Source organism: Podarcis pityusensis (genome assembly GCF_964106645.2).
Source record: "Podarcis pityusensis genome assembly, chromosome: 10".
Classification (NCBI taxonomy): Eukaryota; Metazoa; Chordata; class Lepidosauria; order Squamata; family Lacertidae; genus Podarcis; species Podarcis pityusensis.
This window is the reverse complement of record NC_138035.1, coordinates 65,009,383-65,031,427: the sequence shown is the minus strand read 5'-3', so window position 1 is coordinate 65,031,427 and position 22,045 is coordinate 65,009,383. Positions and strand designations below refer to the sequence as shown.

Here is a 22,045-nt window from a genome sequence, read left to right as displayed (position 1 = left end):
TCATGTACTCTTGCTTGAAAGATCCCAAGGTGGGGGACAGTTGCTTCCTGACTCTTTGACTCTGAGTCAGAAAGCAGACTGAGAACGCATAGCATGAAGCACCTCAGTATGTTTGCTCACATAAGCTTCTTGTTCTTTTTAGAAAGTTAAATATTGAAAAGCAAGGCAGGTCTCTAATGTTCATGGCATCCTGGGATGCTAAGTGGTATACAGTCCTACCTTGGATTCTGAATGCCTTGGTACGCGAACGTTTTGGCTCCCGAATGCCAGAAATCCAGAAGTGATTGTTCCGGTTTGCAAACATTCTTTAGAACCCAAATGCCTGACGGGGCTTCCGATTGGCTGCAGGAGCTTCCTACAGCCAATCAGAAGCCGCGCTTTGGTTTCCAAACGTTTTGGAAGTCGATCGGACTTCCGGAACAGATTCCGTTCAGCTTCTGAGGTCCGACTGTATAAACATCTGTCTACAAGCCCGAAGGGCAAATATTCCAGCTTCATGAATTCCAGGGTTTGGTACCCATTTTCGGTTGGTGTGTGTCTGATATATATGGCATCCCCCAATTTCCCAGTATGACAGTGAGCATAGTACAGTGGTACCTCTGGTTGCAAACGGGATCCGTTCCGGAGGCCTTTTCGCAACATGAAAAGAGTGCAACCCGCAGCGGCGTGTCTGCGCATGCGCAGGTTGCGATTTGCTGCTTCTGTGCATGTGCGCGATGTCATTTTGCGCTTCTGTGCATGCGCGAGCGGCGAAACCCTGAAGTAACCCTTTCTGGTACTTCCGGATTGCTGCGGGACATAACCTGAAAGAATGTAACATGAAGCAAACATAACCTGAGGTATGACTGTATTGGAACTGCAGTGGTTGTTTATAAACTTCTGGTCACTTTGCCTCAGAAATTTCTACAAGCTTTAATTAGATAAACCTGCCTTGGTTTAAATTTTTCCGAGAGTTTCACTGAAGCATAGATTGGTTTGTTGGGCGGAGGGCAGCTCTTTCAAGCACATTCCATAGGTAGTCTCACAGTAGTGATTACTGAGATGAAGTGATGCATATTCTGCCAATGGAATATTCATGCTGTTTTGATGCCGGCAGATCTGTCCTGTCAGCATTCCTTTCTGTAAGAACTGCAAACAAGAGACAAGAACTCTTCGGAAGTAGTAGCCCTTAATTGATTAAATTTAGTTTTAAAGGTCATTGGTATAGTAAGAAGACGAAGAAGAAGAAGAAGAAGAAGAAGAAGAAGAAGAAGAAGAAGAAGAACCTGCACATATGGTAGCCTTTTAATAATCATTTATTCTTTGTACCCTGCCCATCTGACTAGGTTGCCCCAGCCACTCTGGGAGGCTTCCAGCATATGTGAAAACACAGCAAAACATTAAACCTTAAAAAGCTTCCCTATACAAGCCTTTTATATTAGGATTGGTAGCGAAATAGTTGCTTCATTGTCAAAAGGAAGGATGTGTGCTTTGTAACACCCTCGATACGTTGGGATAATTTTGAAAGAAAGTTATTTTTTGCCTAAAGAAGAGTGAGTAATGCAACAAAAGGGCTGATTCACTGCAGTCTCTACATACAATTCAATGGGGCTCACAATCCCAGCCTTCTATAAAACATTAAAAGTGAACAATAATCAATGAAAATATAGTGCTTATAGCAAGTAATAATAATAATAATAATAATAATAATAATAATAATTTATTTATACCCCGCCTATCTGGCTGGGTTTCCCCAGCCACTCTGGGCAGCTTCCAACAAAATACAGTGGTACCTCGCAAGACGAATGCCTCGCAAGACAAAAAACTCGCTAGACGAAAGGGTTTTTTGTTTTTTGAGCTGCTTCGCAAGACGATTTTCCCTATGGGCTTGCTTCGCAAGACGGAAACGTCTTGCAAGTTTGTTTCCTTTTTCTTAACACCGTTAATACAGTTGCGACTTGACTTCGAGGAGCAACTCATAGAACGTGGTGTGGTAGCCTTTGTGGAGGTTTTTAAAGACTTTGGTGATTTTTGAAGCTTTTCCAAAACTTTCCCAACACCGTGCTTTGCAAGACGAAAAAAATCGCAAGACGACAAAACTCGCGGAACGAATTAATTTCGTCTTGCGAGGCACCACTGTATTAAAATACAGTAATGCATCAAACATTAAAAGCTTCCCTAAACAGGGCTGCCTTCAAATGTCTTCTAAAAGTCTAGTAGTTGTTGTTCTCTATGACATCTGGTGGGAGGGCATTCCACAGAGCGGGTGCCACTACCGAGAAGGCCCTCTGCCTGGTTCCCTCTAACTTGGCTTCTCGCAGTGAGGGAACCGCCAGAAGGCCCTCAGCGCTGGACCTCAGTGTCTGGGCTGAACAATGGAGGTGGAGACTCTCCTTCAGATATACTGGACTAAGGCTGTTTAGGGCTTTAAAGGTCAGCACCAACACTTTATTCACATAAGTTATTAGCATTTATATGCTCCAGGCCAAATACTTTATTAAACATTTGTCTTAAATCCTTACTCTAGTTGCGGCTAAGCTGTGACCCTGCAAATGTTACCGTACTCTGCCAGCATGGCTAATATTCGGGCATGCTGGGATATGAACCACCCCTGACCCACTAGCAGGCCAAATAGCATATATTCCTCTTTAGCTAAATTCCAGCCATGGTATGTGTAAAAGCACCTGAACATGTTCCTTCCTGATACCTTGTCATCTTCCATACACTCAGGCAAAGACCACCTCTCCTCATATGAACTGACCTGGACCCTCGACCATCAACTGTGGCCCTTCTTTGTGTGGCTCCTCTGCAAGATGTCCGGAAGGCAGCAACACAAGAATGGGCCTTTTCTGTGATGGCTTCCCCGCTTGTGGAATTCTTTCCCCTGGGAGCCTTGCCTGGCACCTTCGATAAATATCTTTTGGTGCCAGACAAAAATTAAACAATGACTAATTAAACCCATTCAAGTAACGCTGACAAGGAACCCCACACTTAACACTAAATAGAAGAAAAGAAGTATAACCACCCCACTTACCACCCCTCCCCTTCTTTCCCCCTCTTTTCTTCCTAACAAAAAAATAAAAATAAATACTTGATGAATTTACAAAAAACAGAAAAACTCTGTTCTATCCTGTTTCCCCTTTGTTTAAACCAATTCATGAACCAAGAATGTATACATTGACCACTAATAATGAACCATATTTTGTAGATATTACTCCACATTTATTATGCTATTTTTTGTGATATACAAATGACATGAGAAAAATTGGTATGCTTATTTGTATGACATTATTCTTGTTTATAAAACCCAATAAAAATATAAAAAAGACTAATTAAACAATCTATGGCCTTTCAAGCTGCGGGGAGGGAAGGAAGTACTGATTTTGTTTCTTACTCTGTTGTGTATTTTTGTGTTTCATATTGTAAACTACCCTGTGATCATCAGGTGAAGGGCGGTATAGAAATTTTTAAAAATACTAATAACCACTCACTAATTCAAATTCTAGATTGGAGATTCATCACGGAAGAGACTAGCCTGTTTGTTCATGTTGTTCTGTACAGTGACATGCACATTAATTGCTATATATATATTAAACATTCTTTGTGTTTGGCATACTTCATCTCAGAAATCCTTACTGTCTATCAAGTAATTTACAGACCTGTCAAGCAGTGCAATCTGGTTATCTGATTGTGGCTAGTGAAAATGGGCAGGGATTTTTGTGGCTAGCCTAAGATTATACTGTGGATTTCACAGATTGCATTCTTAGCTCCTACAGCAGCTCTCAAGAATCACAGCATCAGTTTACAAGCTGTTTCACAGCTTCATGCATCCTAGTATTCTTCTGTTTCTTTCCTATAGGCATTAAACACAATTTTCTTATTGATTTCAGGCCTCTCATTTTAAGGTACTTAGGAACATGATATATTGCTAGATTTTTTTGTGTGTGCGCACCATTCTAAAATGTGGTTTAACTCAACCATAAGTCACAGGCTTACCACAGAAACTTCTTCATGTTTGTTATGCCTTACCACAACATTTTATAGAACCGCAGAGATTTCTCTTGACCTCCCTATTCAGTAATGCATTAAATACTACACATTGCCTCTCTGGGAAAGGCAATGCATTGAAATGCTATTGTACATCTCTGAATGTTGTTTATCTCAATATTCTGCAGAAGCAAATATGGATAACAGCTGCATATTTGCACGGGAAAGATTGATTCATTTTTAAAGCTGAATTTTTCATACAAGATTAATGCTTTCTGGAGTCCCTGGAGGCACAAAAACAATGGCAAATATTAACTTCTGTTTAACCATTACTTTATCAATGTAATCATGTGGACTGCAATGATCACAAGGGTAAAATTTGAAAATGAAAGAACAGAGTGAGCTGGGGTTAAATATTAAAATTTGCTATGGGTTGCAGTCAGTATTACATGAGCAGAAGGCAAGTTCATAGAATAAATCTTTCTTTTCCCCTTCTTCCCTCTGCAGCTGTTATGGCAGTGTAGAAATTAATGCCCCAATCTTTGCTATACCAGTTTATAAAACTGTGCACTCCCTGTCTATTATTGGTCTTCTAGTGAGAGAGACCCATGCAATAACTATTTCTAAGTTTTGATTGAGGAGTGTGTAAGTAGTAAGCCTGATAAATTTTTGAAACCAGACACAATCATACATACAGTGGTACCTCGGATTCCATACGCTTCAAGTTACATACGCTTCAGGTTACAGACTCTGCTAACCCAGAAATATTACCTTGGGTTAAGAACTTTGCTTCAGGATGAGAACAGAAATCATGCTCCGGTGGCGCAGCAGCAGGAGGCCCCATTAGCTAAAATGGTGCTTCAGGTTAAGAACAGTTTCAGGTTAAGAACGGACCTCTGGAACGAATTAAGTACTTAACCTGAGGTACCACTGTAATATGAAATAATTATTATAATAAAACCCAACTAATCCAGAATGTGGCAGCTAGACTGGTGACCGGGAGCGGCCGCCAAGATCACATAGCACCGGTCTTGAAAGACTTCCATTGGCTCCCAGTATGTTTCCGATCAAAATTCAGAGTGTTGGTGCCGACCTTTAAAGCCCTAAATGGCCTTGTCCCAGTATACCTGAAGGAGCATTTCCACCCCCATCATTCAGCCCAGACACTGAGGTCCAGCTCCGGGGGCCTTCTGGTGGTTCCCTCACTGCGAGAAGCGAAGTTACAGGGAACCAGGCAGAGGGCCTTCTCAGTTGTGGCACCCACCCTGTGGAACGCCCTCCCACCAGATGTCAAAGTGAACAACAACTACCAGACTTTTAGAAGACATCTGAAGGCAGCACTGTTTAAGGAAGTTTTTAATGTTTGATGTTTTATTGTCTTTTTAATATTTTGTTGGAAGCCTCCCAGAGAGGCTGGGGAAACCCAGCCAGATGGGCGGGGTATAAATAATGTTGTTGTTGCTGCTGCTGCTGCTGTTGTTATAGTTTTGCTTGGTTTTTGTTTGTTTGTTGCTTTTGCCAAATGTGAAACCACCTTGGATTTTTTTTTTATGAAAAACTAAAAAATCAGCGCTCCGTGTTTCCCATTGATTTCTGTCCCTTTATAACACACATCAAAATGTGTGAACAATGTGACAGGCTTTAGCTGTCAATCAGGAATTTCATTATGTGCATCTATGACATCAGATGCATATCTAACAAAAGCTTTGATTGGCAGGAGAAATAATCAATTCATATCACGTCCATGTCTATCAGTAACTGATATTCCAACACATGGATTTTATTTATCAGCCAGGTATTTTTATTTTAAATTGTTAAAATTTGATTGCTTGTCAAGGGTAGATGGGTGGATGAATGGATGGATAGACAGAAGAAGCTTTCAACCTAGATCTGCTTTCCCCCTCATAAATCTGTTGCAACATTGTAAACTTCCAGAAACAAAATAGTTTTGCTAGCTCTGTGGGGTGGGGGATGTGTGTGTTATTCTTGTGGGAAGGGATTGCGTACAGTTCTTTTAGTACAACACATTTGATGGATAAATGAAAGCAATAAGCAATGTACTGCAGTCACACAATCAATCAATCAATCAATCAATCAATCAGTAGCTGAACTGGGTTCCACACAGTCACACACAAAAAAGAGCCACAAAAACACAAAATAAATAGCAAAAACAGACAGACCTCAGTGTAACACTCCAAACAGAAGTGTAGCACGCAAAACAGAGCATGTTTGGCTTCTGGGATTTTTTTTTTCCAAACCAGAACACTTACTTCCGGGTTTGCAGTGTTTGGGTTCCAAGTTGTTTGAGTACCAAGGTGTTTGAGAACCAAGGTACCACTGTACTTCTAAAAACATTCCTGCTTAGAGAAGCCTCCCCAGATGCTTAGAAAGTAGAAGTAATTTTAATCTGTTTCAGTAATTTAAGTTTTGCATGCTTTAACGTAGGGTTGTATTTCCCCTTCTCTTGATTTCACTGTTTTATCTTTAAAAATCACTTGAGGTTTCATTTACAAACAGTGTATGCATTCTATGAAATAAATAAACTTGTTCTTTGCTGTATTCTAGCCATAGGAATTTGTTTAAGCTTAGTGCCAGCAGTACAATATCACAAACTGCGTTGATGCCCTTTGGTTTTCTTGGGGGCGGGGGGAGCAAAAATTATTTCACTGATAGTCACAATGAGTACCTTTTATGTCCCTTTGCATATCAGTTTGCATTTTCTGCTTCCTGTTCACTCAAACAAGTTGGGTTGGGACAAGAACATTTATCAAGGATTCTGGCTCATCCACAGGATCTACCACAGAAGGAATATGATACGGATGCCATTGTTTTCCCGCCTGTCACTTTATTTTACCATTTTATAGCTTTATGACATTTTAATGATTTCATTGTACAATGGCATTTTTATGACCTGTCGATGTATGAATATTATTTTAGAATCTTGCTAACGCTAAGTTAATTTTCTCTGGTGAGTGTTTCGAGATAGCCTGGGTACCCCTGTGTACTCCCACCTTGAATTCCATTTTGGGAGAAAGACGAGATATAAATACCATAAATGAGCTGGTTCGTTGACTACCCCTATGCTGCCTTGGGTGTGAAAGTGAGGTAATGGCACTAGAAGTTGAGTGAGCGTATCAAAAACCTTTTTTCAGAGTTGTTCAAGAGTATATAGACATCTTGGAAGATTCCAGAGGAAGAGGTGGACCTAGAGGATTAAGATGAAAAGACTGATAAAAAAGAGGAGAGGCTCCAGGAATGACTCACAATTGGAGCTTGCTCCTAATACCAGAGGGGCGAGGTGGCTAGTCTGACATATCCAAGCCTATGAGTGACTGGTTAGGATCTCTATTCCCTTCCTTTCCAAACACCAGGGACAAGGATGTGCAACACTGAGCTTAGCGTGAGGGAATAGCAGCAAGCTGCTTTCATACATCACTACCCATTATTGTCTCCTCTGATGGACAGTGGCTGTTGACATGCAGAGGGCTGGGAGGCCAGCTGGCAAGCCCCAGCTTGGACGTCTCCTTCCATCGACCTGTGCTCCGACATAAATCAGCGACCCGGATTTCAAAAGCCAGGGCATGCTATTAGCAGAGTGCACCGCGCGCACAGAATAGACGTGAGGCTTGTGAAGTCATGCTACAGAACGTGTTCTCCCTAGCAGAGAGCGCGTGTTGCGGTGGGGGATACAAGCCACCCCATTGTTGCTGGTCAGATTTGGGAAGGGACCCAGGCAGTGAATTGATTAATCGGGTCTCTGGGGAGAATTGCTTGTTGCCAATTTTGAAGGAGGGGTCAGAGGTTTTACATACTGGTCGCCCAACTTTGAGCGTCCTCTTGGCTGCTTGCACCGGATCACCCGCCCACCCTCCCTGTATTTGGGGGGGGGGGGTTGTTCGCTTGACCTTGCTATGCCTGTCATGGGGTCGTCTGGTTGAGGTAGGGGCCTGGTAGGAATTTGTCCATTCGGCTGATTGGCTGGTGCCATTTGGTTTTGCCTACTGCGTAGCAAATTGTCACAACTTGTAAGGTTGGCAGTTAGGCATTGGTTCAGATTGGTTGGTGGAGGGGTAAGTGCCTACCCCTCCAATGGTGGTGCGGAAAGAGAATTCCGTTAAAGGAATCCAGGGGCTTGCCATTCTTTTCATCCTTGTCCCTGGCATCGGACTTGGGCCGTGCAAGCTACCAGGAGCATGAGGGTGAGAAGTGAGGGACTGAGGCCCAGCCTCATTTTCTCCCCAAAATTGTTTCCCTGACTGGCTTTCGCTGGAATCCGGAAGTCAGTTCTGTCCCCCTGGGCAAGGACAGATAGTCGGAACCAATGCCTAAGCAACCACTCACTTGGGTGTATTTAAATAAAGTTGTGGCCAAAATCGTGCCAAAAACCCAAACCAAAATTGATGTGTGATGTGTGATGTGTGAGTTATTGGGGGGAGGCTTGGGGACCTCGACACGCAACTACAGATTTATTAAACATAAATCAGAACAAAAAAACATGTTGTCTCTCTCTCTTGTCGTCTCCGAGAGAACAGCAAAAACTATACACAAACAGAAGTTCTTAGCATACTGTGCTGGAATGTAAACAGACATGTGACACGCAACAATCTCATGCCTGTTCCTTAAGGTGGGATGGAAATGTCAGCAGTGGCTCTCCTGGGGTTTTAGGCAGAGATCTGTTCCCGCTTCCTCATCTTTTGAACGGGAGATGCCAGAGATTGAGCCTGGGACCTTCTGCATGGGAGGAATGCTCTGGCCCTGAGCTCTCGCTCCTCCCAAATGCTATGTGAAACAGGGAGCCAGTGGCATAGCGTGGGGGGTGCCAAGGGTGCCGGCCGCACCGGGCGCAACATCGGGGGGCGCGAATCCAGAGGGAAGGGACAAGTTCCTTCCTCCGCCGGGCTCCCCGCAGCCACCGCCAGTCTTGCGCCCTAGCGCGTGCGCGCCCCCCGCCGCCGCTGCGGCTGCGCTCCACTCACTGCTCGCAGGAGGAGCAGCCGCTGCAGCAGCGCCAACGCCGCCACCGACGCCTGGCCGGCACGGGCAGCCTCCGCACCCCGACGCGCCGCCGGGCCTCGCCGCGCCCTGCGCTCCCCAAAAACCTCCGAGAGGAAGCCGGTGGGCGGGCAAGGCCCGGCTAAGCCTCTCGCCAGCGGGTTAAGGGGCTTTCGGTTTTAAAAGGATTAGCTTGGGAAGGGGCGGGGGGGGCTGCTCGCCGGCAAGCGCCTGCTCCGCGTTTCCAAAGGCGCTCGCCATCCGAGGGAGACGGAGCGCTTGCAAGGAACGGGCTCCGTGGAGCAGGTTAGGAAGAGATCCCTTCCCTGGCAGGCCGCCGGCTTCGCCAGCTGTTTCCCATTCACGATCAGGAGGAACTTCAGGCTGCTTTCAGCTTTGGTAGAGGGAATCTAAGCAAGGGGATGGAGCCGGTGCCCTGAGGAAAGGCGGCAGCATTGGGTTTGTTTTTAGTTTAGAGAAAAGGCAAGCAAGAGGCGACAGGAGAGAAGCCTGCAAAACTAAGGCATGGCAAGGAGAGAGTGGACAGAGAGGAAAGTTTTTATCCCTCTCTCTGTACAATATAACTCGTGGGCATCCAGTGAAGCTGAACGTTGGAACAGTGGCGTAGCGTGGGGGGTGCCAAGGGTGCCGGCCACACCGGGTGCAACATGGGGGGGGGTGCTCGCACTCGGGTGCTAAAATCCACGGGTTAGGGGGCGCAAATTACTTGCCTTGCCCCGGGTGCTGACAACCCACGCTACGCCACTGCAGGGAGCTGCCTTAAGAGAGCCACAGCTTAAAACTGGCAATTTTTCTTGCTACTTTGACTCCTAGTACTTTGCCTCTTCTCTCCCATGCTCCTGTGATACCTCCACTAGCTGTTTCCTCTGGCTCCCATTAACTCTGACATGCTCAGCATATTGGCAACAAAGCAAGATGTCCCAAAAAACCTGATCCCTGTAGTGGTTTCTGCTGGCATGTCAGAGATCAGTTTAAATTTTACTTTGCTTCCAGTACACTAATTGAATACAGCAGAGCGGAACAGCAGGGGATGGAAACAGAGCACAGTCATTCCTGACAAAGATTTCTCTCTAGAGGCAAGCATTCAATTAACATCCCTTGTTAGACAGCAAAAACTAACTACCCTGAAGCTATCTGACTCTTATTTGTTCTTTCCCCGAAAACTAGGATTTCAACAGTTTGGGAGATATTCTCTTCAGAGTTTCAAAATCTCATGCAAGCCCTTGTGGCCTAGCTTATTCATGCTAGGTGGTCAGCTGATTTAGATATAAATTGGAAGTGTTAATTTGAAACAGGCCAGTGGTTCATAAACTTTGTGCCTTCAGGAAACTTTACAGAGAGAAATATCTGAAGCAGGCCGGTGGTTTTATCAATATTGTACCTTCAGGAAACTTTGCAAACAGAGTTCTCATGGTTGCTGACACATTTTAGCTTATAAATTCATATCAAAGGTGGGGGACAGAAAGTACAAAAACCTGATAAATACGTGTGTGCACATGTTCACATGTTCTGTCTTAATCCTGTTCTCCTAATCGTAGCCCAGTTTAAGTGTCATAGCATTTTCAAAACAGAGTTGGGTGTTTTGCTTTGTTCAGATCTTCAGAGGAAGGGGATTTCACTCTCGTTCTTAAATAAATAAATAAATAATGGAACAAATCGCTATCAATCCTGTATTAATATCCTTGCTATTCATACTTTACAAGTGCAAAAAGTCCTTATTAGTCAAAGCTAAATATCATGGTTCAGTACAAGGAATTAAGTACAGTGGTACCTTGGTTCCCAAACACCTTGGTACTCAAACAACTTGGAACCCAAACCATGCAAACCCGGAAGTAAGTGTTCTGGTTTGTGATTTTTTTTTAGAAGCCGATTGTGCTCCATTTTAAGTGTTATGCTTCCCTTTTGAGTGCCACACTTCCGTTTTGAGTGCCAGAGTGCATGGAAACGCTGTTTACTATCCCATCGCAGTGGTACCTATTTATCTACTTGCACTGGCGTGCTTTCAAACTGCTAGGTTGACAGGAGCTGGGGCAGAGCAACGGGAGCTCACCCCGACGTGGGGATTCAAACCACTGACCTTCTGATTGGCAAGCCCAAGAGGCTCAGTGGTTTAGACCACAGCGCCACCCTAGTGTATGATGTGATCCTACTATATATTTGGATTCCCTACCCACGAATGTTCACAGGGGATTTTCAGTTACTGTTGTTCTTACTTAGAGTATATATCTGTGGTGTGTAATGACAGACGGTGGCATTATTTCTGTCAGTATTTCCATCTGGGGGAAATTATACAGGCAATCTCCGGTTTACCCAGGGGTTACGTTCCAAGGCACCGTGCACATGGATGACGTCATGTATAATTGAAACCCATTGAATAAGACTGTAAACACCCCATTCTGTCCCACTCCCACCCCTGTTCTGCCCCTTTAGTGATGTTTCAGTGACGTCTTTATGACATTTCTGGACCATTTCCGGGTTTGGCACAATGTGCATATACATGACCATGCACATATTGAACGTGTGTAGACAGGGCTTGCCTGTACCATATGGGGAGAGAAAAGCCTTGCTAGAGCAGATAGCCACACGGCTATGCTTAAAACCCCAGCCATCATATCTTGCTGTGGCATAGATCTATCACTATGATAACGTTGACTTCAAAGTTCTCAACACACACATAAAAAAAACCGCCTTGTTTGCAAAGCAATAATTCAGACCCAACACTTGATGAAGAAGGAGAGGAAGTTGTCAGGGTTGCATGCTTCAAACAGACAGACAAGAATATGGATGAATGCTGGTCGTGCCCAGAAATAAAAAAAAAATTATGGGAAACGAACTATGAGGAAGTGAAAAAATTACTAAAAATTATATTTCATAAATAACAGGAATCATTCCTTCTTGGAATTCTAACTGATAATACTCCAAAAGAAAGATTAAAATTATTTTTCTATGCAGTGACGGCGGCTAGGGTATTAATAGCCAAGTATTGGAACAAGTCAAATTAAATAGTCCAGAAGGAATGGGATTGTCTAAATACCTACCTGTCGAGTCAAGGTTCAACAACCAATGGGTTTAGAATAAACCCATAAGTGGGAAAATGTCTCCTTATACCAAGATAAGGAATATATTGAAACACAGAGAAATGGTACTAGTTATAGGAAATGAACCACCATGAGGTCGACAAAAGTCGAAATCAATAACCAAAAGTATAATAGAAAGAGATTCACCCCAGAAGAGTCAGTATTCAGGTAAAGAATAGTCTGGGATGACTATTATAGTTACCTTGTATTATACTTATTTTTTTACTGTTTGCATTTGTTCTGTTTTCTTTTTCTTTTTTCTTTTTTTTTCTTTGCTTTTTCCTTTCCTTGTGTATTCAGTAGAAATGTCTGTATTCTTTGTTTCATTTGTATCTGTATAATAATTCGATTTTTTAAAAAAAATTCTAATGAATATGGATGAATGCATTCACTGGATCTGTAAAATCCACAAACCGGAGCCAAATTGGTTCCATGTAAGAAAATCCTCACCCTGGTGCAATTGGTGCACGTCAGCTGCTTCCAGCACTTATGAGCCCATATCAGTTTCACAGCCTTTACAGGAGAGTTCAGCGTGGAGGTTAAGCTAACAAAAGATCCATCTTCATTGATTGCACCTCTTCAGAGATGGATCTTGTGTGCTGGCTCTGCTGGCCCCTTTCTCCCTTGAACTTGGGGAAGCTTATTTTGAGCGAGGACCATATGATTACTCATCTGTCATTTCAAGGTCTCTGACCTGGAGTGTCACAAAGACTTTTTTGTATTGTTGTGGTGGAATTTAATTATGGTCACATTGGCTGTGCTCGCATGGAACACCTCAGGCTCCAACCCACACGCATACCCTTCGTCTAACACAACTGCAAGGAAGAATTTCGAAGCTTTTGCTTCCATTTTGGATTAACCATAGCTTGCCTTTTCATCCATATCTGGATAAACTGTGATTAATCTGACCTATGGTTTGTTGAAACAAGCCAACTTCATACCTCATTTGATGAACTGATCTGTTTCAGCAACCATAGTTAAGATCAACCACAATTTAGGGTTCAGAAATGACACGAAAGTGTGGTTAATCTGAAATGGAAGAAACATCATTCAATCTCCTGCCCAAGGAGAAGGGTCATGCTATACGTTGGTTAAGCATTTTATAGAAATGGAGCATTGATGTATTGTCAAAATAAAGCATGTTCTCCCTAAAATGAGAGCACGTGTTGCAGTGGGGTCTGCCAGGCCAACCCTCTGTTGCCAGGCAGGTAAAAGTGAGCTGGCCTGGGGCAACGATTGGATGGCCGGGTTGCTGGGGCAAATTGCATGTAGCAATTTGGGGGGGGGGGGACCAAAGGCTTTAAATATTGGGGCACTCAGCTTTTGCTTTCTCTTTTGCTGAGTGCATCGGATCACCCGTCCGCCCGCCCTGAGTTCCGGTTGACCTTGCTATGCCTGTCATGGGGTTGTCTGCCATTGGGGCAGGGGCCTAGTAGGAATTTTGTCCATTTGGCTGATTGGCTGGTGCCATTTGGTTTTTGCCTACTACTTAGCAATTCGTCACAACTTGTAAGGTTGCGGTTACGCATTGGTTATAAAAATTGGTGGAGGAGGGGTAAGGAAAGGCTGGGCCTGCCCCTCCAATGGTGGTGTGGAAGGGAATTCCGTTAAAGGAATCCAGGGGCTTGCCACGATTTCGTCCAATCCCTGAAATGGGACCAGGGCTGGCAAGCCTTAGGGAGCAGGTTGGGTGAGCGGTGAGGGACTGTCACTCCGCTCAACTGATCCCCAATATTGTTTTCCTTTCACTGGCTTCCGAGGGAGTTCGGAAAGTCAGTTCTGTCCCAGGTGGGGGGACAGATAGTCATAACCAATGCCTAAGCAACCACTCACAGATTATGTATTTTAATAAAGTTATGGCCAAAATTATGCCAAAAACCTTAAAAAAAATTATGTGTGATTTGTGAATTATTTTGAGGGGTGGCTTGGGGACCTCCACACACAAGCAAATCTTGTAGACAGGAAAACGTGAACTATAAGCTGATTTTTTCCCTCTTTTCTTGTCCACAGCACGCATTATAAAAACAAAACAGTGGTGTGAAATGCTTCCATGTTTAGAAGGAGAAGGCTGTGATTTGCTAATCAATAAATCAGGCTGGACCTGTACACAACCAGGTGGGAGAATAAAGACAACTACGGTAAGCCTTTTCTCTTCTTTGTATACCTTTGCGTTCCACCTAAACTATAACTTTTCACTCATCAAACAGGTGTTCAGCCATAAATCCCACACACAAACACACCATTAATATGTGTGTGGAATCCAATATGCTTAGGTATCTGTCAGCATTTATAAGTTATGCTTGGCCATTGCCATATGCACTCTGGAACTTGTCGCCTTGCTTGCTGCATGTGGGGTGGCCTTGAAGACAGCTCAGATACTTCAGATGGTCCATAGGATGGCACCAGAGCTTCTGTTGAATATAAGACTCTGGAAGCATGTGACACCAGTTTTATGTAAGTGGCTAAATTCAGAGTGGTGCTTTTCCTCTTATACTTAAATAGCTGGATCTGAAGCACCTTCTCCTATATATGTCCCTTTGAGATGTTGCCTAAGGCATCACCACTGTTTGAAATAAGGTTTTCTGTTACTGGAAATCTGTCGGTTTGGGTGCTAGAATCTGGATTATGAAAGTCTGAGCCTAGAAAGCCTTACAAGGTCTACGCTGTTAGATTTCTAGGCATTCAGGGAAGTCAAACCGGTAGCTGGCTTTTTTACGTAAGAAACTTTTAGATGGAAATTTGAGTTGCTTTTTGAGCATTCTTGACGTGTTCGATGAAACTTTTAATACGGTTTTATGATGATTTTGATCTATTTTTTTATTTTGACTGTAAGCTGTTTTGAGCACCTTCAGGTGGGAAACTGAAATATAAATCAATTAATGCAAATAATTCAGACCAGGAAAGTTTAAGGGAAATGTCACCGTATCAAATATGTGGCTGAAATCATTCTCTGAGTTATGCATTTGGCAAGACCCTATTGCTGTCTTTACACCTCACTTCCCACCTGATCCTGGCTGTCCACCAGATGCCTAATCACCCTAAGCAGCTTACACAGCTTAGTTTCACTAGGCCAGGACAATATTCATTGGCAACCTGCTCCCCCTTCCCCAGGAAATTTACTTGAGATGTACTTCCTTTGATTGTCATTCACTCATGTTTGTATTCCTGATCCCACTGGTTCCATGCCATATTTTGTTGCAGAACTAATCAGTGAAAACTGAATCATCATAATACATGAAGAGAAACCAGCATTAGAGTCTAAAAATAACAAGATGACTGTAATTTGTAAATTTGCAAGTGTATAAACCCCTAGGGATGTTGCAGTGATTTTAAAGTAAGTCAGTGTCCCCCCCTTTTTAAGGTCAAACTAGACATGGGCATTAACCCATGTTGTTTGGCCTTCTGTTTCCTTCCTTTTTGTTTTTCACAAATAATGGGTGATCTGGATTTGGAACAGTGGCATGGGGAGAGGCCTTAAATCTTTGACTGCTACTGTGGCTTCATTCAGGATTGTGCAATGTGAAGAAGGTTCCCCATCAATCCAGAGACATGAAAGTTCTAGACATGTCTTGCACCCAACTGGTGAATCACCAAACAGAGTACACCTTCAGTTGCCTGACCTCCCAGGCAATTGACAATTTCCTTGTTTTTATTTCCCAGCACATATTTATTGAGTCTTGGGGGTGTGGAGGGCCTGTATGTTCTATGGCTGGTGGATCGTGTTTGGCTTGGCGTTCACATTGTACAAGCTTTCTTTTATCCCTCTGAAGCAGCAGGGGTGGTGGTAAGCAGCAGCAGGAACACTGTGCATATTGGGACTAGGATGGAGTGGGGCAAGGTACAAGCAATGTCAAGGGAGCTCTGGATTAACAGTGGCAGCCCTGGGGGTGTGTGCATATATTGCCACCACCAAAACTGAACTCACCTAATCTCACCACTGCCATGCCCCTTCGTCTTCCTGGTGAGTGTACCACTACCACCAGGAAAACTCTACTGCTTGTTCCCAGAGAATATTATGTACAGTATCTTCCCCCCCTCAATGGACTATTAATTATATGTTGTGGTTTTCGCTCATTTGTCTTTATTATGGCTTGAGTTCCACAAAGATTTGCCCCCCAAAGTATTGTGAGCTGTGCTTGTTAACTGTATCATAAATGATCTAGAGGAAGGGATGAGAAGCAGGGTTTCCTGATGATGTAAAATTGTTCAGGCAAAGCAAATAGGAATTGCAAGGAGCTCCATAAGGATACCTCCAAACTGGGTGAATGGGCAGTAAAATGGGCAAAGGCAGCTCAATGTAAGCAAGTATAAACTGATGTACACTGGGGTTAAAAAAACACACCCAATTTTACATATACTGTATGCTGCTGGGGTCTGAATTTGTGCTGGCTGACCAAGAACGAGAGAGACATTCGGGTCATAGTGTATAACTTGATTAAGACATCAACTTGGTGTGTGATATCTGTGAAGAAGGCAAATGCCATCCAATGGATCATTCAGAAAGGGTCTTAACAACTAAACTTTTATTTATCATAATGGTGTTATACAAATCTATTGTGTGACTACACTTGGAATACTGTGTACAGTTCTTGTCTCCTCACCTCAGAAAGCATATTTATATGTTGGGGAAAGGTACAGAAAAGGGCGTCCAAAATGATCAAGGAGTTGGTTCCAACATTTGGGGTTGTTTAGTTTAGGGTAAAAGGAAGAGCAGCTTCTCCTTTTCACGTTTCAGGGATATAACTTGGCAGTGTTTTCAAAGCAAAAAATGCACTATTCTGTTGGTGTTATAGGGGAGATTAATTTTAGCACCAAAGTGTATATATATTGTCAATGATCCATCACTACTTAATTGTTACTTAATTAATTCCTTCTTTTACATGATGCGATTATAAGGCATGGAGCTTAACAGAACATTCATGCTCCAGTTCCTCAGCAGCTAACCTTTTTCAACTTCTGCGATTTTACTGCTAAATTGGCTGAAGTGGGAAATTAAGGAGTATGAAGAAGCTAAAAGAGAGCTCACAGTAGATAAAGGGTGTAATTACTCTGACACAGAGCTCAGTGCTTGGCTAGTAAAATTTACTAAGGATCCAGCTTCACCAAGGGATGTGACTTTCTTAATAGAGTTTACTTACACACAGAGCAACTTAGCATCCCCCACTATTAATATAAATGACATGCTGGTTGGGTGGGAAAGGTAATTTGTTCCTTACCATCAGCTTTATTATACTGTAGTTCGTTTCTACTAACTGAAATCCAAGTGAATTTTCTTTTGCTACTATTCCGTACAAGCCCAGCCCCAAATAAATAAATCTATGGGCTCAGTTAGATCAAACAAAGGGAGTTGCCTCCATACTTACCTCCATCCTAAATGGTGGCAGATTTGGAAATAAACAGGTTTTTCTTACCATTTTATATCAGTAACCAGTTATCTGAACATGGGGGTGGGTGTCAGCAAATCTGCCAGAACTATAATCCTACTTCAAGCAGTGACTTCAGCTGTAAAACGTTTTTTTCCAATGCCAATTACTATAAAGGAGCAATAATTATCTCCATGAAATAATGGAAAGGGAGAAAGAAAGAAAAATGTATCTGATATAAGGCCCAAATGGATAGCTGTTACAATCCTGGAAGAAATCTCAGTCTGATCACACAAATATTTGCATTGGTATCCCATACCCTCCCATACTGATCAAAACCAAGACACTCGTTTTTTTTGGTCCTGAGCTCTCGTGGGAGCTAGATGATTCGTGCCACAGCACTTGCCAAAAAATGGGACATTCCAGGATCCAATCAGAACTAAGATCACATAGCTCTCCCTGGGACAATGGTTCAATTACTACTGGTGTGTGTGTTTGAGAGAGAGGGGGGGAGAGAGAGAAAGAGAGAAAATCCTTCAGCTCAGTTATAAATGGGATGCTTTGCATTTCTCAGGTTTAATCCCTAGCAGAAGTGTAGAAAAGACAGGTGATACCCGGTGCAGAAAATTTCTTGTCACCCCCCCCCCTGCAAAAACGGTTTTACAGTGGTACCTTGGGTTACATACGCTTCAGGTTACATACACTTCAGGTTACAAACTCCGCTAACCCAGAAATAGTACCTCAGGTTAAGAACTTTACTTCAGGATGAGAACAGAAATAGTGCTCTGGTGGCACAGGGGCAGCAAAAGGCCCCATTAGCTAAAGTGGTGCTTCAGGTTAAGAACAGTTTCAGGTTAAGAACGGACCTCCGGAACGAATTAAGTACTTAACTCGAGGTACCATTGTACGTTATTTCAAATTTTCTTATATAGGAATGTGGATTCTGGGCCCCTGATAACAAGTAAGCGACTGTGGACAGATACTTAAATCTACAGGATGGGTTGTGTTTTGGCTCCACTGAATTGAAAGTTCAGCCTTCCCAACATATGAAAACGGCCAAGTAAACAGTTATTTTCGTGGAGGAGGGTCAAGATATTAACTGATATGCATGAAATTTCAGATATAGCTATATAATCCCTAGTGTAGTAAGATAAGAGCTTTGGAGCAGGCATTTTTTTTTAAAAAAAGAAGTTTTTTATGAACCACCCTAGTAGGGCAGTAATTGTTCCTTGATAGTTTGTCACCCCCCTCCATGATGGTACCTGGGGCGAACCCTCTGCCCCCCGCCCCCCTTCTAACACCCCGATCCCTAGTGTTGTTGTTGTTTAGTCATTTGGTCATGTCCGACTCTTCGTGACCCCATGGACCAGAGCACGCCAGGCACTCCTGTCTTCCACTGCCTCCCGCAATTTGGTCAAACTCATGCTGGTAGCTTTGAGAACACTGTCCAACCATCTTGTTCTCTGTCGTCCCCTTCTCCTTGTGCCCTCCATCTTTCCCAGCATCAGGGTCTTTTCCAGGGAGTCTTCTTTTCTTCTCTTCTCATGAGGTGCTGATCCCTAGTATCTTCAGCTTTTTTTATATACAGCAAACCTTGGTTCCAAAACGGCTTAGTTGCCGAACAAATCGGCTCCCGAACATTGCAAACCCGCAAGTGTTCTGGTTTGTGAACGTTTTTTCGGAAGCCTAACATCTGACACAGATTCTGCTTGAGTGCAGGAAGCTCCTGGAGCCAATCGGAAGCCACACCTTGCTTTTCAAATGGTTTTGGGAGTCGAACGGACTCCAAGAACAGATTAAGTTCGAGCACCAAGGTACCACTGTATACCACTGCATATGGTCTCTTATCATGCCAAATTATCTTCAGTTCTTCACTCTTTTCGTGTGTGTTTTTTGAGTGGAGATTAGTTTATAAAGTGGCATTAACACAATCCATCAACCAGTTCAAAAAGAAAAAAACACACCAAAGATCAGCTATTACAGAAACAAATCTGCAGAGCGATCTGTTGAATTGTTGAGATTAAAATGTCAAAAAGACACTTCCAGTTGCTGGGATAGTTGCAGTATTAACTTGAACCTCTTGCTAATCCTATATATTCTTTCAAATCCCCGATGCTCTATAAAATAAAGCTACCTCTTTATGTAATATTACTTTAATGATCAGCAAAGGGTGCACCCAAGTCAAAGTATGTAAAAGTGATGAGATATTAATACTAAGTTTGAAAATATTAATCTTTCCCGTTGCCTTTTCTGAGTACAGATGTCCTGCAGGAAAAGGGTTCTGGCCACGGACTTCTAATTTTCATCTGTTCTTCATCCCCTATAGGATTAAGTCGGTTTTCATTGCACATGCGTAGATTACAGAGCCAATCAATAATGCCAGTGCAAACTTTTTGCTCCAAGCTTCTGTTTAATAGTATGCTCTTGAAACTTTTTATTTTAAAGCTTTCCCCTTCTTGCCCAGAAGTTGTCAGTGGGTGATCAGTACAATTCTCAGGATTAGTAATTAACTGTTACTTATCTAGTAGCTGGTATACGCTACTTATGCTAAATGAAAAAAAAGGACATTGAAGACGAGTCTCGATATAAGCTTCCTGTATAGTTTATTCTAAAGTTTATTCGGTTTCTAAGTATGTGTTTCTTTGAAACTCCCTGTCTTTAATATGAAGCATATGCCTTTGATGTAAGGTCTGTCACACCTGTGGAAAATATTTCTTGTTGCTAAACCTAACCAGGCAAGCAATTTTGTCGCAAGTGTTTGTTTTTTAAGTTGTTGGTTTTATATCATTTTGGTTAATTTTATCATCTCTACTATTTCTAAAATCTGCTTTAACATTGTGATGTTAAATGAATGTTATGTAAACCACTTTGAAATTTATTATTATTATTAAGCATTATATAAATCTTGTGCATCAAGGCCCTGAGGCCTCCTGCATATGTTGAATAATAACACTTGGAAATGGTATTTTAGGTTAATGGGCAAATAAAGGCCACCACTTTTACTGGTTACAGAATGTGAGTGGTATTGGCTTAGGCACTGAAGCTGAATCGACTACATCTGACTCCTGCCTAAATCTTGCTAAACAAAAGAAAGATACTCTGCACATGCTCAGAGGCCTTATGGTCCTTGACAAGTTCTTGGAGTAAGGCCTGGCATTCACTGAAGCAAAACTGGCAAGTCTTGCCTCAAATTTAGCCCTGGAGGGTAGGAAGTATTTGATTGTTTTACTATTTTTATGGAAGTAGCAATTGACCTATCTGATCCAAGTTTGGCTATGGTGTTCCTTCATCTTTTTTTACCTTTATGCGCTTCAAGGTGAGCTCTGATCTTGAAGTCAGGGGGTTGTATCTCATGCATCTGTCTACCCAAGGGAGCTTATGGAAGCTTCAACTGTAGTCCGCTGTGCTTCCCGAAAAGCTTCTCCTGAATATTGCTTATAATAAGCAATTAACATATACTGAGAACATGCAGTCTACCCACACCTTTTTATGCAGCAGATGGATTGTGTTGGTGGGGCTGGGGACTACTCCTGTGTGGATGTACACACGTAGATGTTGTAAAACACAATATGGTCTAGGCTTCTGAATGCCAGGCCACTGTCTGAGTCATCATAAGAATATTCTTCATCTGTTGCTGCTGAAATGTGACTTTCAAAGTCACAAAAATTAGATAGATAGATAGATAGATAGATAGATAGATGATATAGATATAGATATATGCATTTTAAATACCACAGTTGAAAGCATGACCTACCAATAACACATATAATCCCTTCTACTGCTAATCTATGAGCTAAAAGCCTCTTAAGGTTTAAATTTCTTCCTGAAACCTGGAGGAGAACTACATAGGCCCACATCTTCTCAAAGATCATTTCATAACCTTAGAGCCAAAGTTGTAAAGGATGGGAGATGTGAATCCTGCATGTGTCCGGATGTTTGAAAATTCCGCAATTTAGATCATCCCTAACCAGCGTGGTCAGGGCTATCTGCAGAAGCTCTAACAAACATGGCCTGATCAGATGATCAGATTGTAACAAAATGACTAACTAAATAAATAAAATGATGTTATGCCCATGAGAGTAATGCTTAATAACACTTGCTCCTTATGAACAGTCCTTTAATTTAGCTTTTCAGCTATCGTGGGCCCAGTTGCAGCGCAGCCAGCTTTTTAACCCGGGCCAGTGGACCAGAGGAAACTTTGTCACTCTGGTCCATCTTCCAAACCCCTTTCACTTGGCTGCCCCTGATAGGGCAGTATAAACATTTGGCTTGGCAGGGTTTTAATCTGGCAATGTGGCTGGACTAGGGCACTTAAAACAGCTGGCAATGGAGAGCCTACTGTGATCCAGTCATATACCAATTTACCTGGGAATACTGAATGCAAGATACTTCTGAGTAGACATGTATAGGATTCTGTTCTTGGGTTATGCTTTAATAATTGTAGTTTTTTTGTCTGGATGAACATCAAGTGTGTGCTCTTAGTAGCAATCAGTGAAGGAGAAGCCAAGGTTTCTCTTTGCAGGTATTAGGGAAAAAATCAAGTTGCCCACGATGAAGGATTTTTCTACATACATAATATCATATGTATGAAACATAATATCATAGTACAATGCAGCATAGAAAACT

At 42.6% G+C, this 22,045-nt stretch overlaps 1 protein-coding gene across 11 annotated transcripts in view; it reads left to right on the top strand.

Moving 5' to 3' along the window:
- TAFA5 (TAFA chemokine like family member 5) overlaps positions 1 to 22,045 on the top strand; it is a 353,621-nt gene that overhangs the window by 259,087 nt on the left and 72,489 nt on the right. For all 11 annotated transcript variants that reach the window (XR_013991161.1, XR_013991162.1, XR_013991163.1 and 8 more), the window contains one exon: positions 14,067 to 14,194. Coding sequence is in view for 4 of the 11 variants with exons in the window: in XM_081023879.1 (XP_080880005.1) it covers positions 14,067 to 14,194 (128 nt within the window). In the remaining 7 variants the exon portion in view is untranslated. The remainder of the gene's footprint in view (positions 1 to 14,066; positions 14,195 to 22,045) is intronic.